Genomic DNA, 15906 nt, shown 5'->3' with positions numbered 1-15906 from the left:
TCAGGCTTCTCCGGGCTCTGCCAGGGCTCTGCTGGGGCTCCAGCCTGGCCAAGGCCGGGCCCGCTCTCACCTCACAGTCGCTGACAGCTCTGCACCACAGGAGACCTTGCACAGCACCCTCACTGCTCTTTCTGCTTTCTCTCTTCAGCCAGACTCTCCTCCAGCCAAAGAGATTTCTCTTAGGGATACAAATCCAAGTGGCAGGAACCCAAATACTCTCGAGTCACATCTGCACAGCCTGCATCTGCACAGGATGTTTGTGTTGCACTGCTCCTCCTTTGGTTTTTCCTGCAAATGCCATTGCTGTTTCTGCCTCAAATAGAAATGCCAGAGCTGGGCAAAACTTGGCCAGTTGGCCATATTCCAAAGGCAGTGTGGTCTGGAGAGGATGAATGAAGAGGAGCCTTCCCCCCTTACAAACTGTACCAAAGAAGCCATCAATGTCACTTTCCACCTCTAAGAAAAAACTGACAATTCAGAAGGAAATGTTGAGCTTTCTCACAGGGTCAGAAGGAGAGAAATGTTCCAAAGGAGTTGAGATTTTAGAAATTTTATTTAAAATCCTACTCTACAATCCTACACTACAAACCTACACTACAAACCTACACTACCATCCTACTCTATAATCCTACTCTCCAGTCCTACTCTACAATCCTACTCTACAGTCCTACTCTAAGTTGGTCATGGAGAAGACAGTTTCTAGATTAATTGTTGCATTCCTGCCTCCTCCTTCCACTTCTTTACTGCAACGATGAGAGGTGCCAGGCTGGACCCAGGCATGGCCGATGTTATAAATTGATGCTGCAGAAAGGAAAAGAAAACAACAAGAAAGCATGATTTTCCAAGCTAAGAGCTTCAAAGGCAGGGGAATACTTCTTAAACAAAATGGGGATTGAGTCAGAGTAGGTCAGGAGCATGGGGCAAGAGTGGAACAGGTTGCCCCAAGAGCTGGTAGGTGGCCCATCCCTGGAAATATCTGAGGTGTGTGTATCCTGATCTCTTGAAAGATGTCCCTGCTCATTGCAGGACACAGACTAGATGACCTTTCCATGTCCCTGTGTGTTAGTTTGAGATGAATTGACATTTAGGGAAAGAAGTAAGAAACCCCGCACGGAAGTGATTTCTTTGAGAGAAGCTGCTGGGAGCTTCCCCTGTGCCTGAGACAGGCCAATGGCTGGCTAGTTCTGAGAACTGACAACATTTTGCACCATTTAGAAATGAGATGTGCCTCTGTGATGATGCACATTTTGAAAACCAGCAGCCCGGGCACTGGCCCTCTTTGCTTCCGGAGCCCGAAGGTAACGGAGCTCTGGTGAGGCCGGCCCTGCTCGCCCACGGCCTGTGCTCCTGGGGGAGGCCGGGCCAGAGCCCAGCGGCTCCCGGGCGGGGGATGGAGGCTGCGGGACCCCGGCCCCAGGCTGGGCCAGGCCACGGCTGCTGACATCTTGCCCACACTAAACCCTCTCCCCGGCGTGCAGCGACGGCTCCAGGCCGAGCCTCCCCTCCCAGCGGCTCCCGGGCAGAGAGAGGGGCCCAGCACAGCCTGAAATCCAACACCGTGACTGCCATGACCTGGGTGAGATTGAACCCTTTCACTGCACAGGTGAGACCTTTCTTATTCTTGTGGGCCTGATAATAAAATTTGTTATTCCTTTGAAGTTTGAAGCCTGTTTTGCCCTTCTCCTAATCCATAGCTCCCAGCAAGAAATGAGTAAGTGCCCTGGTGATTTTAGCCAGCGCTAAAACCCAGCACTCCCTGCCAGCCCAGCCCAGTCTAGGATTGCTCCCCACTGTCAGCTGAACAGCACCAAGGTTGGAAGGGAGGAGGATGGGGGCTCATCTGATGCCTTGGATTTCAGTGGAGGAGGAGCCCATCCCTGGGACGCTGTTTCACCTGCAGCCCTTTTGGCATTTTACCTGCAGCAGCTCCTTGGCAGACCAGCGCTGCGCCTCGCCTTTCTGCAGGCAGCAGCTCAGGAAGTCACGCAGCAAAGACGAGAATTGCTCGGGCTGCCGCAGCTGTGGGGTCCCTTCTGTGGCTATGTGGAATTTAGCCTGGAGAAAAAGGAAACACAAGGCTCCACCTGCTTCTTTCCCATCTGGAACTGCTCTCCCAGAGCCCATTGTTTCAGCTCCACTCTGCAGTGGCAGTTTTTGCCCTGGCAGAGAGGCAGACATGACTTTCCTGTGGCATTTGGATGACGACTTTCCTGTATCATGAAAAAACCCAAGCCCCAAAGCCACAGCTTTGCCAACATCAGATCAGCAGATCTTGCCTTGGCAGCTGATTTCATTGCCTGCTCTAGTTAGTGGCAACTACATCAGTAAATACGTGTTTCCTTCTCAAAGGATTCCCAGCAGCTTGGCAGCCTTTTTGGAAGAGTGATTTTGCTATTCTAACTAACCCTACTATTTCCAAGGATTTGTACATGAAAAGAATCTCTGCAGTGCTTGTTGGTCCCTTAAGCACAGCTGCCATAAAACAAAACTCATCCAGCTTTTTGTCCTGCTCTTGAAAATGATGGTAATTGGAAGAAAAGAAAGGAAATGCAGCAGGTGTTCCTCAGGGAAGGAAACAAACCTTTGGAATCTCATTTTCAACACAGACACATTAAGATGCCTCCACAAATGTATTGGGTTGAAAATGCCTGTTTGGGCACACAGGAGCCACCTGCAGCTCTGTCTCTCAGCACTCTGAAAATTTCAGGTTCCCTTAGGTGGCAAAAGGAAAATATTCATGGTGAAATCAGAAGTGTCATCCCTGTGGTAAGCCTGTGCTCGTTGGATTCTCAAGTCAATGCATTAACGCTGTGCCCATCCCAGAAAGTGCCAGGAAACAAACAGGAGGTTTTGGCAGGCTCTCCCTGTCACCAGGCTCCAGCTTGGTGATATGGAGAAAGTGGCTTGGGTTAGGAAAGAAGGTGGTCACTGAGTGTCTCAGCAGCACTGCACAAGAAGCAGAAGAGACTCTGGCTTTACAGCCTCATCTCCAGGTTTCAGGCAAGTTTCCCTGTGAGAAGAATGGGGCTGCACTTCTTCTCTCAAAAGCGCTGTTTTAGAAACTTGGTTTGGTTTGAGTTTCTTTGCTTCATTTCTGGAAAGATAACACCAGCTCTGAGATGCTTGTTTCCTAATCTTGGGGCCATCTACACAGCCAAAAGAGCTGGAACGACTTCTAAGGCAAAGCAAAATGCTGCCTGAGAATGGAGATGGTTTGGGCGAGGTAAGGCTTGAGTTCCCCCAGTGCTGCAACCAAAGCTCCAGCAGATGCTGATGTGCTGCAGGGCCATTTGTAGAAGGGGCCTTGGTGGAAGTACTTCCAGCAGATGGCCATGGGATTTTGTGCAGTGAGCAGAGAACCCGGGACAGGTGAGAAAGACAGCGGGATCAGAGAGTATTTGCTCCTTACCGATCGAGCAGTGAAACTGTCATAAGGAGTTTTTTGTTCGGCCATTTCAATTGCCACAATTCCAAAAGACCACACGTCCACTTTGGGGCCATATGGTTGACGCTTCACCACTTCAGGTGCCATCCACCAAGGAGTCCCGGTCACCGAGCACCGCTGATTTTGCTCAGGGGTGAGCTGAGCAGAAAGGCCAAAATCAGCTGAGGAGAAAGCAAAATACTCTTTTAATTTTAATACTGTCAATTAGGAAACCAAGCCAGAGAATTCCCCAGTGGAAGTTGGAGAATGTGCAGTTGAATTTCCTGGACAACACTCCCTGCTCTCTTTCCTTAGGGCTTTAGCCAAGGCAATATGAATTGGCTACTTCAAACATCCCCCCATTTCTTACACTTCCTCCAGCAGTGCCTTTTGTTCCCCTGAAGGTTTAGATTGCAGCTCCCTCCCTCTGGAAGGAACACACACAGACACACACAGAGCAATAGCACTCTGGGCTGCTTGTGGTTCCTTGTCATAGCTGTGTGCACCCTGCAACTGTGCCTTCAGCCCACAGCAGGGGGGACCCCTGCACTGCCAGCAGCAGCATTTTTGGGGAGCTGGCAGTCACTGAAAGCAGCCCCACACCCCCCATTCCTGGAAGGCTGAAGCTGAGCAAGAATACACTGACCCAGCTTGACAGAGCCGTCGGTTCTGAGAAGGATGTTGTTGCTCTTGACATCTCGATGGATCACGTGGTTGGAGTGAAGAAAATCCAGTCCTTGCAGGCACTGAGAGAGAAAAGAGAACCAGGGGGGCAAAAAGTAGTGCTGTGAGTTCATCGCACAAGCAAGGAAACAGCTGTGGAAGGTTCCCTTTGCAGGGGAATGGGGAGGAATGGCAGAACACAGCGCCATTGAGAGCAAGAGCCTGCTGCTCCCACAGGAGCAGAGCAGCACCTTTCTCAGTGGAGAACTGCAAATGCCAATGCAAGAGACAGAGCTAGAATACAAGAGCAGGGGATAAGAGGACAGGAAGTGAGTCCAGGGAGTGTAGGGGCACTGGCAGACAGTTCCCTTGAGATGCTCTTGCTTGCCCATAGCCGAGCAGCAGCACAGAAACCAAGCCTGGCCCATGAAATCCCTCCCGTTCTGAGCCCCTGTTTCCCAGACAATGCAGCTCAAGGCCCTGGAAGCACAGATGGGATCCCTGACCTCCCGACTGACAGCTGCAATCTCTCCTTCAGACATTTGAATCTCATCGATGAGATCTCTCAGAGTGCCTCCGTCCATGTACTCCATCACCAGCCAGAGTTCCTCATGCACAAGGTAGCTGAAAAAAGGAAACAAGGCCATGCAGGTGAACATGCACGGCTAGGTTGGTTTTTTGCTTGAGTCTTGTTTCTGGGTCCCTTGGAGACAAGGGCAGAAGTAAAGGCATAGACATTGCCTCTAGGCTGTGCAGTGTTTGCAGTCTGTGCTGTCTCAAGGAGAAAGGCAGTTTAGGAAGAGCCCAGATAAAAAACCTGTCACGCATGGCATTTCTGGAAATAAGCACCTAGTCTTCCTGGCATGCACAGCAATGGAAAAGAGGGGCAACAATGCAAGGGCAATCCTCTCTTGGATGGTTCATCAGCATTTAAGAAACTTGAAAAACTCAAGCCCAAAGAACTGTGGAGGCAATGAACTTACAAGGTATTGAATTCTTAAGATAGGGCTGATGCAGGGTTTTGAACAATTTTCAGTCTGCATTTGCCAGGGTGGATTCATGCAGACAAAATGCAGTCTCTTCCCATCCATTGGAGATAAGTAGAGAAATAATCATTAACAGCTCTATTTCCTGCCACTGACCAAAGTGGGTTTTTAAGCTCTCATGCTTGTAGTATGTAAAGAAACATTCAAGGGATAGGACCGTGACCACTCACCTGGCTAAGTAATTCACGATCCTGGGACTCCTATTACTCTCCATGATCCTGATTTCATTCATGGTTAGTATCTTCCTACTCACTCCTTGCACATTTATTTTCTTTATGGCCACCTCAAAGGACATTGAAAAGGAGTAATTTGAGATAATTGGTAGCATGAGACCACAACACACATGGAGCAAGTGATTTTGGAATGGCACAGCCAAGCTGTGCCAAAGTGCCTTGTGATTAGACCTCATCACTGGAGTAATTAGGGAGTGACATTGCAACAGCCCATTTCTCTGCTCCCTTGGGGGTCAGTTACAGGACATGTGGCCACTGGCGATTTGCCTTGTCCACAAAGCCTGTTCCAAGTGCAATTTGCAGGCTGGCTCCAGTCTGTGCTTCTTGTGCCTTTTCAGCACAGCTCTCCTCAAAGCTCCAGCCCCAGCTGTCAGCAGTGGGGAAAGGCCTGGAGAGCAGCAGAGGCTGCAGGGGCTGTTGACATTTACCTCTCCTCCTGTTGCAATGTCAAGTGCTCTGGAAACCTCTCCAAAACCCCTAGAAACAAAACAGCAGCAAAGAAAGGAGAAGCCATTTAGATCTTGCAGTGGAAGCCAGTCCAGACAGGAGAGCTCTGCTGTAAAGGCCTAAAAGCTGCAGGTTGCAGGAGGGGTCTGCCAGAAGGCAGATGATGCATTTTCCCCTCAAGTGCCTGGGCACTGGGCCTGTTCCTGAAGCCTTGGGATTTACTGCCTCAGCTCCAAAAGGCAGCTTATTCCTTCATCTTGGCTATCAGCTTCTAAACTGTGCAATTCTAATCCTGAGCATGGAGTACTTCCTTTAGCAAACTCTTGGAGAGAAATGTTCCTGAGAACTGTTATCTGACAGCTCTCATTGGGGGTAGGTTGTGCTTTCAGGCAAGCAAGGTTATTCTCCTTTCATTAGTGTGGCCAGATGATTTGGAGACATCCAAAAATGCGAAGGAAATGAATCCTGAGCTGTCCCACACTTGAGAGACAAGCAGATCTCCCAGGTTCTGTTCCTTGCTGCAGGCAAGACCTTGGCAGCATGGAGATGTCTTTGACAATGCCTTCTGAGCACACTTGACAAATTCTGGCCAGTACTGAGAGATGGGGCAGACTAAGCCCGCTGTCTAAACATGTGGACAACTTGTCTGACTTCCCACTTGATGGATATTCCCCCAGTGAAACACCTGGCCCATGGCTGTGTAGAAGTGACTGTGGTTGGACTCACCCGCTGCCAAGACTTTCCAGTTCGATGTATTTTGTGACGGGATTTTCCTTGCTCACCATTCTCCCTGAGGGAAACAAAATGCAAGATGCTGACTTTCAGGCAGAGATCCGAACTTGCAGGAGATGCCAAAGGCAGCCCCGCTGTCTGGGGCTCTGAACCCTCTGTGGTCAGCTGGGCAGCAAGCACAGCAGCAACAAGACAGGCAGTTGTGCAGTACAAATGGGCAGCAGAGAGACTGATTTTGTCCAGTCCTTGGAAGGAAATGAAGCGCAGAGAGCACAGCAGGGCACAGCACAAGGCTGGCAAAGGCCAAGCATGAGCACTGACAAGCAATGGCAAGAAGACACAGCCAGCCTGAGCCCCTGACAAGCTGTGGCCCCCGTTCAGGACACACCAGCATTGCCTTGGAGATCAGACACAGCCAGGTGCAGATCAAGGCCCTTTTGTGTCCCAGCAGGTGAAGGTAGACACCAAATCAGCTGGGATCTTTTCTCAGCCCCACCAGGTCTTTTCTGAGAGCACAGCACTGGCATCTGTTATGGGCAAGAAGCAGATTAAATGGGTTGTGCTGCAGAGTCACAGAGGGCTTGATGTGTTTTCCCAGAGACTGATCTGAGCAGGGCTTGGGCCAATAGGTAGGATTCTAAGAGTCATGGGAATGGCTGGGAATCAGGGATGAAAAAGTGCCATGGATCTGAGGAATACACAGCACAGGGGCTGCAGGCTCGCTCCTGAGAAATGCCTGCAGTGCTGTTTTATCTGATCACACCACGTGGATGTGTCTCTTGGACACATCTTTATAAAAATAAAACTGGGATATTAATTACAGATTGTTACACAAGTATCTGTTTCTTCATTGTGGGCCAAATCATCTCTTGCTCTCTGTTTCTGCTGTCACCTGATGTTCTTTCAAAGGAGTCATCACTGACAAAAATACAGCATTCTCATAAAAACCTTGTAGATATAGTAGAGGCAATAAAAACAGTCCTAAAAATGACACCAGTAAGACACATGGGGCAGAACAGCTCTTTCAGGATGGAGAAAAAACGAACTCTACCAAAAAACACCAAATCTGAAACCAAAAAAGGATAAAAACTGAAAACTAAAAACAGAACCACAACAAAAAGACAAAACCCCAAAACCAATCAATATCTCTGAAGTCTTTTGGTTCTGACAAGCGGTGGGAAGTCTGGAGTCTAAGGAGAATTTAGGAATCAAATATTCTGTTCAGTTTGGCCACTAGCACACAGGACTTGCATAGATCATTTGCTGGGCCACAGACTTCTGCTGATCCAAGAACAATTCCTGCTTCTGCCTTTAGTGGCAAGGGAATGCCAGGCAAAGCCGAGCCAGTCCAAGCTGCCCTCAGAGGCAGCAGGAACAGCCAGAGCGCTCTCTCGCTGCCTCAGAGCACAGCAGTTCCTGTGGGGAGTCCTAAATGTCTCTGGGACACCAAAGTGAGGAGGATCATTTGCTACAGCTCTGCTGGCACGTGCACACAATACACTGTCCCTCAGACAAGAAATACACCAGACGTACTCAGTTGCTCCACGAAGTCTCCCTGGCTCTCCTGGAGCTGAGCAGCAGATGTGTCACTGCTGGAAATGGACAAACTGCCCAGGATCCACTGCTCAGCTTGGGCAACAAAGGCTCCTTTAGATGCTGCTGCTGCTGCTGCTGCAGCAGATTGGATGGAAGAGCCTGTGTAGATCTGCGAGAAGAAAGGAGTTTGTGTCAGAAAGCTGGCTGGCAGAGATTACCCCGAGTTCCCTTTTCAAATGCAAGCCCTTAGGAAGTTGCTGTTAGCCACATGCAAAGCTCATCAACTGGATTTTTTGGATGCCCGCTTCTGGAACCAAATGGTCAAAACCCAAGGTTGGTTTTAATCAAGTCGATGGCCAGTTTCATATTCCATTTTCCTGGATTTTCTCAAGGATGACTGCAACAACGACCATTCCACTTTCTCCCAAGGATCCCTTTCCCCCTCCAAGGGCTGCAGACACATTTGCAGCTCCTTGTTCTAATGTTGGAGCTCCTCCCCCTCAGTCCTCTTTTCCTGCACCATCTTCAGAAGGTGCTCAGCCTGCAGCACTTGTGCTTGGGACAGTACCTGTGCCTCCCGCCGACCTTGGGGCTCTTCATCAGCCGGCATTTGCTGGAAGCCTTCGCAGGCTGCCAGGTGAGATATCAACACGTCCACCTCAAGTCAAAGAGAACAAAGCAGTCAGAGACCACAGCTTGTCCCTGTGTGCCAAGGCTCATTGACTGTGAGCAAAGGGAAAGAGCAGGACAGCAGCAGATTCACCAAGGCATACAGACAGCTTGCAGCTTGTATTCCAAATCTGTCTGGGGGACTGAGTTCACTTGCAAAAAGCCCTGAAGAAACAAGGAGAGCAGGAGCAGGCCAGCAGGAATCCCTTGAGATGAGTGCTGGCAAAAGGGGCAAATGACTGGTGCCACTGTCCAGGGCAGCAGCTGAGATTGAGCACAGCAGGAAATGTCCTTCCAAGCAGCTGGGATAGACACTACAGCAGGATGGCACTGAGAGGCATCAGCCCAGCCCCCTGCTGCTCTGCAGAGGAAAGGCAAGAAGGGCAGAAAGCACCAGACTGCAGTGACTGCTGTGCCTATCGCTCTTTCACTCACTCGATTTTCTAGAGCCTCTTGCTGCTGAGCGAGGAGATGAAATTTCTCTTCGATGATTCTCCTTTCTTCCTCCAGCCTGTTCTCCCTTCCCCTGATCCTAGCCTCAGTTTCCTGCAGCTCTGCCAGAAGCTCCTCCTCGGAGGCCTGAGAAGAATGACAGAGAGGAATTTCCATGAGTGGAGTGTCTGCCACACTTTCACTCACCTGATTTTGTTCATTTCCTCTCTGCCAGGGGAGATTCATCTCCTCTTCGATGTTTCTGTCTTCCTCGTGCCTCCTCTTCACTACCATGATGGCCCTCGGAGCTTCGGGCAGCTCTGCCTGGGGCTCTGCCTCGATGTTCTGTACACACAAATAAAGAGCAAGTGCCTGGGAGCTGCCCTTTTCAGGCCTGCCCTGCCACTCCTGCCCCTCTGACATCTACACTCTTGTTAGAAATCCTCATTCAGGAGACAAGGATGTGTGCAATTGGATCCTCTGATGCAGGTCAGAGAGCCTCTATGGCCACCTCAGGATATGGAAGAGGACCAAGGTGTTTCTCCTCCCTCTTTTGTCAGCTGAGAATTCTGAGTGGCACTGACAGAGATCCTCAAAAGGCCCCACCAACAAATTAATTGACACACCCCTAGGGATGCTAATGAAGGAAGCCATGGGTCATGTAATACATGTATGACCAAAGTCACCAAAAACCAACTAAACCATGGAACTGTCCCACCTCACTAGGACAGGCAGAAATTTAGAGGTTAAACAGGGAGTGTCAGGAAGAGGCAGGAGGAGGAAAACAGCTCTAAGGAGAAAAAACAGCCATCTCTAAAGGGGTTCTTAGCAACACAAGACAGCACTCAAGGACTTGCAGCTTTGCCCCCACACTAGGCTCCAATGCAGTTTCCAAAGCTGCAGACTTCACCACAAAACGTATCAAGAGAAACTGGCCACTTGTGGATTTTGCCTCAGAAGAAGGGTTCAGAACTACACAGTTTGTTTCTTTGGCCACACAGGACAAGAATGGCCGGCCACAGCTTCATGGACAACACAATCATCTCCTTGCAGCTTATCAAAAGCCAAAAGACAGGTGGCCTAAAAGACTCTGCAGAAGTGAAGAATTACTCAAGGAAACTGCAGAACACTTCTCCAGGTCATCCTGAGGTTTCCAAAAAGGGAAAGCAAACAAAGCAAGCCCTGTGAGCCCCAGCAATGCCGTGTGAGCCCTTGGCCATGGCTTGGCAGAAGCCAAGAGACAGAGCTTCCCTGAGCCAAGCAGCCAGCTGCTCACCCGCAGGCAGCAGCGCTTTGGGGCCTCAGCACGACGGCTCAAAGCCCAATTTCCAGCTGCCACGGGATGGGGGAATGGCTGGGTGCTGGCAGGACTCCAGCACTCAGCATCCTCAGCCAGCAACAGCAAGTGCTGGCTGCTCAGAAACTTGCAGCTCTGCCTTGCACTAAAGACAGCAGCACCCAGCACTGGCACTTACTGTCTGGGCATGGTCAGGCTGGGCTGTGACCACAGCTGGAGGCTCGTGCTCCTTTTGCTCATTTTGCTCCTCTTTGGCCTCTTCTCCAGGAGCAGAGGGAGCCACAGCAGAGTCTGCTCTTGCTTCTGGGCTCTGTGGACAGATGGTGGAGTTAGGGACAGGCAGCTCCCTATCATTTAGAACCTTATTTCTCTTCAGCTCGATTTCTACAACCAGCTCTACCAAGCACAAATCATCAGCTTTGACAGCAATGGGATTCTAAGTCACTCCAACTAAATTAAAATGGGTTAATTCAGCCAGGCAGAAAATAGTTCTGAATTAGAGAGTTCACCCTGGCTACTATCAGCAAGCAACGTTCTCTCTGCAAATCTGAGCTTTGAGTTCTTTTAAAGCTCTGCAATGGAAAATTAGGAAATAGCCAACAATGCCTTTGCTATTGCTGTTGTAAACATGGAAATGGATCTTCTTTCAGCCCACCCAGCTGGCCCTCTGCACTCTACTGCCACAGGCCAAGCTCACAGTTCCCTGCACAATTCTGAAACACCAGGAGCATCAAATGTTCCTTTCTGACTCACCTCAGGATCGGCACCTCTGAACACACGGCTCAGATGACCTGCAGTGGGCAAGGAAAATAAACCAAATTCTTTGAGAAAACTGGAGAGAACCATGGCCTATTTAGAACAGCATCTGAGAAGATCTCCCAGTCTGCATTTTCAAAGGTGTCCTGCTTGACTGGTGTGGTTTAAAGCAGCAACTAAAAAATCACTAGAAAACTTACTTATTTCTTGCAGTGAGATATGGATTAGAACAAGAGGAAAACAGGCTTAAAACTTAAATGGAATAAAGAAAGTTTATTGACAAAAACTACAAGAATAAGAAACCAGAATAAAACATCCAGAACAACCCTTTTCTCCCCCACTACGCAACCATTCCCTTGTTTACATGACAACATGGAGACAAAAAACTTTGGAACTTTGGTGTTTACAACAGTCCCAATTCCTGCTAGAGTCTTTTCATCAGTCTTTGTAGAGAAACAGAAGTCTTCTTCTGCTATCTATGGAGTTTTTCACAAGAAAACTATTTTTCTTCATAGCTTTCTATTTCTCTGATGCCATCTGTCAGGAAATCTGCCATCAGTTGTCTCCTCCCATTTCCCATCACTCTGAGGTGTGTTATGGGTCATGAGTCCAGGGATGTCATTTTTATGAATGAGTTATTCAAAGGCAAAAGTTCTCTTTATCTGTTTTTGTGAGCCCTCCTGGAAACAGAAGTTTTCTCTTTTTGCTTCTTAAAAGCCATAAATCTTCAACTCTTACTTCTCCCCCTCTGTTCCAGCATCTCACAGTGTCACAACCACATCATTTGCTCAAAATCCGCACTTGGAAACACTCCATTGCTCCCAATATACTCTGTCATGAATTAAAGGAGTTTTTTTCAGAACACTACTGTCCATCTCCATAGCTTTAACAGAAAAATATTTCAGCTTATTAAAGCATCTCCTTCTTTCTCTTCCCCCTCTCAATTTAATTTTTTTCTTCACTCTCTTTGATGGGTTGATGGTTGATCACTCCCTCTCTCTCTCTCTGGAGAAAAAGGATTAATCTGCAAGTCTCATGGAGGCAGTAAAAGAGTTAAAATCTTGCTAAAGCTGCAGATGTTGATGGTGTCAGGTTTCAGTTCAGTGGCAGAAACTGCAAACCAAGTCAGGCCGGCTCCGTTTCTCCCCCCACCCCGCCCTCTGCAGCCTTGTCCGGCCTGGAGGGGGGGAGGAGGCCGAGACAGAGCCCTGTGACCTCGTCAGAAACCAGAAACCAAAGAGAGCAAGAAATTCCCGGCCTCACATCTTCAGGTGGTGTTCACAGGTTGATCTCACTTCTCAATAGTTAAAACCGCTGCCAATTCTCACCCATGGCCAGGAATTAGTCAGGAGAAAAAACTCCCATCAGCCTCCAGCAGTTTCAACTTCCCCAGCTCTCAGAGCTATCTTAAAAGTAAAGTCACCCCAAGAGATTGAGCCAGCAAAGTGAGGAAATGACAGACTCTGCTGCCACAGGCTCTCCCGTGGAGGGAACAGAAGCCCTGCAAATGCTGCCCGCAGCCCCCTGGCTACAGACACCCCGTGTTTTGCTGAAGGTGTTGACAGGAGCTTTACCAAACCAGGGGCATCCTCATGGTCTTTGTGTTTCAATAGCAACCCGGTCACTAAGGAAGAGCAGGGAGACCTACAAAAGCCAGCTCAGGTTCCAGCCAGGGAAAACCTCTACTTACGTGCCAGGTTGGTCAGATAATAGCCGGAGTAGCCGATGACATAAATGGTGCAAACGGCAACAGCGAGCTGCTCCATCATTGTAGCACTGCTGTGCCAGTTTGCACACTCTGCTCCACCACAAAAACAAACAGGGCTCCTGTCAGTGTGCAGCTGCCCACTGACAAACGCCTCAAGCAGGAGGATGCTCCTGCACTGAGCAAGCCCAAGAGCTGCTCTGACCCTGAGGCCTTCCGTGCACCAAGGCAACCTTGGGATGTCACCACGACAAGGTGGCATCCATGCCCTGACATCACAAAGCCAATGCTCTGCGCTGCTCTGGGAATTGATGCAGAGCAACCCAACCTTCCCTACAGCAAACACAAAATTGCCTGGGAGCTTCTCCTCTGTCACAAAGGGTCACAAATCCTTTGGTGGGCTGTGGGAAATGGAAAGACAGAAACTTCCACAGATACTGAAGGGTTTCATTTACAGCCTTGGAAGGAGCTTGGGTTCATGCAATGCTAAAGGTTCACAGACGTTGATTCGAGAATTCATAAGCTTATGTTCCTATAGCTGCAAGTAAGAATATGCCATAAATAAGTAAGAAACTGCATTGAGTGAGATGGTGGAGAGATTTCAACTGTAATTGTGTGATTTTATAGAGTAAGCTATGAATCTAAATATTATCCTAAGAAGCACATGTGTGTATGTGAGCTAGCAGTGTATTGGGTGAAAAGCAGACACAGTGCAGCAGAACTTGGCAAAGGTGAAAGGTGATTAAGTAATAATAAACCTCTTCAATTTAGTGCATTAGCCAAAGAATCAAACTAGTGAATCTAAGCCACTGCACCAGGCTGAAGCTGAGGATCCCCAGCCAAGCTCAGAGGGAGGAGAACACAGCATTTGTGGGATCCTTTCCAGTCTGACTTGCTTTAGCTGGAGCCTGGGGGAGGAGAGAGCAGGAGAAGGGTTGGCTGAGTCCTCTCCCCTCTGCCTTGCCCTTCTCTGCTGGATCCTCAGTTCATCCCACACCCACCCCAAGACTCCATCCCCATCCTACTGGTGCTGATGGGATTAAAGGAGATAAAGAGGAGATTAAAAAGATAGAGAGGAGAGAAAAAGAGAAGTTTAAATGCAGATTAAATATGAAAGAAATGCACATGTTAGTGACTGCTGAGAGTTCAGAGGGAGCTGAAGGATTTGGGAAGGGCCAGGAGCCCGTGAAGGGCTCAGGAGCTGCTGCTGCCGGGAGGGAGGAAATGCACCAATGGCTCCCAGCAGAGTCTGTGCTTTGAGGCTCTTTCCCAAACAGCTGCAGGGGGGAAAGCAGCTGAGTTTGGAGGAAGAGTTTTCTGCTGAGGTTTCCTGTTTGGAGCTGTCACAAGCTTGAGCTGCTCAAGGGAAACGCGGCTCTGCTTCCAGCAGGGCCCAACTGCCCGGGAGCACAACTTGGTTCCCTGGCCCTGAGCCAACGGGCAGCAGCAGCTTCTGTTCCCTCCTGGCTCTTGTGTCATTTCCAGCAGCACAAGACACACCAAGAAAAGCTCCTCCAGAACATGCCATGAGAAACACAACCTGATTTCATTGCAGGAAGGAGCTCTGACAGTCCCACGGGCTCAGGTTTGTTTGTCAGTGAACAGAGCAGGGAAAAGCACAGACACATTCCCTGCACAGGGAATTCACAGGAGGAAAGTGCAGCGCTGGAGGATGTGCTTGGATACAACGTTCCCACAGCAGTTTTGGGGATAAAATCGTCAGGAGAGAGAAAAGAAAAAGTGCTACCAAGGGTGGGCTGGGGAGGGCTGGTGCTTCCCGGGAGGCTCCCGAAGCTCAAGAGGACAAAGCCCAGACCTTGTCCAAGCTGCGAGCTGGGTCTGAGCCAGAAACCAGGGGGTGGCAGAGACATTGCTGCTGAAGGGCTTCAGATTGCCAAAGCTAAAGTGTCCAGCAAAAAGGAACAACTTGAGGTTACAGAAGTTCCAGTGCCCACGTTCCATCCCCTCATTTCAAGCTGAAAGTGGAGCTCCACTTGTGACCCTGCTTTTTAATAATGAATATAAAAATTCAACAAAATTTCCTTAAAGACCCCATGAAGGTTCACACTGAGAGCTCACTCAAGGCAGCCCCAACTCCTGCCCTGGTTCAGTCCCTCTCATGCCCACTGTGCTTTCCAGCTGCTTTGCTCCAGCTCCCCCCAAATCACCATGAATTCCACTGAACTGAAACAAATCCAAATCCTCGTGGGTCGGGACTAGGGCAGGGAGAGGTCACTCAGGGATCACCATCAGGGGCACAGATCCCCAGACATGGGGAAATGAACTGAGCTTAAAACTGAGCAAATCAGACCAGAAGAATGAGGATTAAAATCAATCTTGAGAAACGCCTCCTCCCGCTCCTGAACTTTTCTGTCCGGGCCGCTGCTCGCGGGGCACAGAGAGGGGCCCGGCCGTGTCCCTGCAAACCTCCCTGGGAATCGCCCCAGAGCCCTCAGCCTTCCTTGTGCCCATCCCCGGGGCCCCTTGTCCCTCCCAGTGGCTCCCGTAGCTCTCCCAGTCCAATCCAGCCTCTCCCAGTCCATCCCAGTCACTCCCAGTGACCCCGCCTGTCCATCTCGCCCCTCCATGGATCTGCCGCCCCTCAGCCAATCAGAGCGCGCCTCTCTGATGACTCATCAGTTGCCGGGCAGATCCACAGAGCCGAGAGCCCCGCGCTGGACTCGGCCGCTCCGTGCCGCGCGCTTCATTCCCAGTCCCTCCTAGTGCCACCACAGTCCCGCCCAGTGCCACCACAGTCCCGCCCAGTGCCACCACAGTCCCTCCCAGTGCCACCACAGTCCCGCCCAGTGCCACCACAGTCCCTCCCAGTGCCACCACAGTCCCGCCCAGTGCCACCACAGTCCCTCCCAGAGGCCCCAGAGTCCCTCCCACTCCTTTTTAGCCCATTCCCAGACTATTCGGAGTTCATTGTCACTTCACTCCCAGACCTCCACGCTCTCTTCCAG

The 15906-nt window shown here is 49.9% G+C and overlaps 2 protein-coding genes across 2 annotated transcripts; both read right to left on the bottom strand.

Annotated features, from left to right (window-relative positions):
* Positions 1-606: 606 nt before the first annotated feature.
* Positions 607-4243, bottom strand: LOC147646299 (serine/threonine-protein kinase PAK 1-like). Its single transcript, XM_086873657.1, has 4 exons — positions 4071-4243; positions 3410-3606; positions 1918-2055; positions 607-801 (listed from the first exon to the last, which is right to left on the bottom strand). The coding sequence occupies exons 1-4, from the start codon at positions 4219-4221 to the stop codon at positions 700-702; spliced, it is 588 nt and encodes a 195-aa protein (XP_086729783.1). The 5' UTR covers positions 4222-4243; the 3' UTR covers positions 607-699.
* A 2292-nt stretch (positions 4244-6535) lies between these two features.
* LOC147646298 (uncharacterized) lies at positions 6536-13001 on the bottom strand. Its single transcript, XM_086873627.1, has 6 exons — positions 12926-13001; positions 10658-10875; positions 9186-9527; positions 8650-8739; positions 8079-8250; positions 6536-6603 (listed from the first exon to the last, which is right to left on the bottom strand). Exons 1-6 carry the CDS (start codon positions 12999-13001, stop codon positions 6536-6538), a joined length of 966 nt encoding a protein of 321 aa, XP_086729753.1.
* Between the last annotated feature and the right edge of the window lie 2905 nt (positions 13002-15906).

Source organism: Cyanistes caeruleus, unplaced genomic scaffold (genome assembly GCF_971803275.1).
Source record: "Cyanistes caeruleus unplaced genomic scaffold, bCyaCae1.hap1.1 HAP1_SCAFFOLD_102, whole genome shotgun sequence".
Classification (NCBI taxonomy): domain Eukaryota; kingdom Metazoa; phylum Chordata; class Aves; order Passeriformes; family Paridae; genus Cyanistes; species Cyanistes caeruleus.
The sequence above is the reverse complement of the archived record's forward strand: the minus strand, read 5'-3'. Positions and strand labels throughout refer to the sequence as shown.

Excerpts from the sequence above, each read along its gene's own strand:
- LOC147646299 (XM_086873657.1), bottom strand. The coding sequence starts at position 4,221 with ATGAACTCACAGCACTACTTTTTGCCCCCCTGGTTCTCTTTTCTCTCT. Across the intron at positions 3,607-4,070 it reads CGACGGCTCTGTCAAGCTGG|CTGATTTTGGCCTTTCTGCT; the intron begins GTCAGTGTATTC and ends CTTTCTCCTCAG. Across the intron at positions 2,056-3,409 it reads ACAGTTTCACTGCTCGATCG|GCTAAATTCCACATAGCCAC; the intron begins GTAAGGAGCAAA and ends CTTTTTCTCCAG.
- LOC147646298 (XM_086873627.1), bottom strand. The coding sequence starts at position 13,001 with ATGGAGCAGCTCGCTGTTGCCGTTTGCACCATTTATGTCATCGGCTAC. Across the intron at positions 10,876-12,925 it reads TTATCTGACCAACCTGGCAC|AGCTGGTTGTAGAAATCGAG; the intron begins GTAAGTAGAGGT and ends TGTGCTTGGTAG. Across the intron at positions 6,604-8,078 it reads AGACTTCGTGGAGCAACTGA|GGAGAATGGTGAGCAAGGAA; the intron begins GTACGTCTGGTG and ends TGTTTCCCTCAG.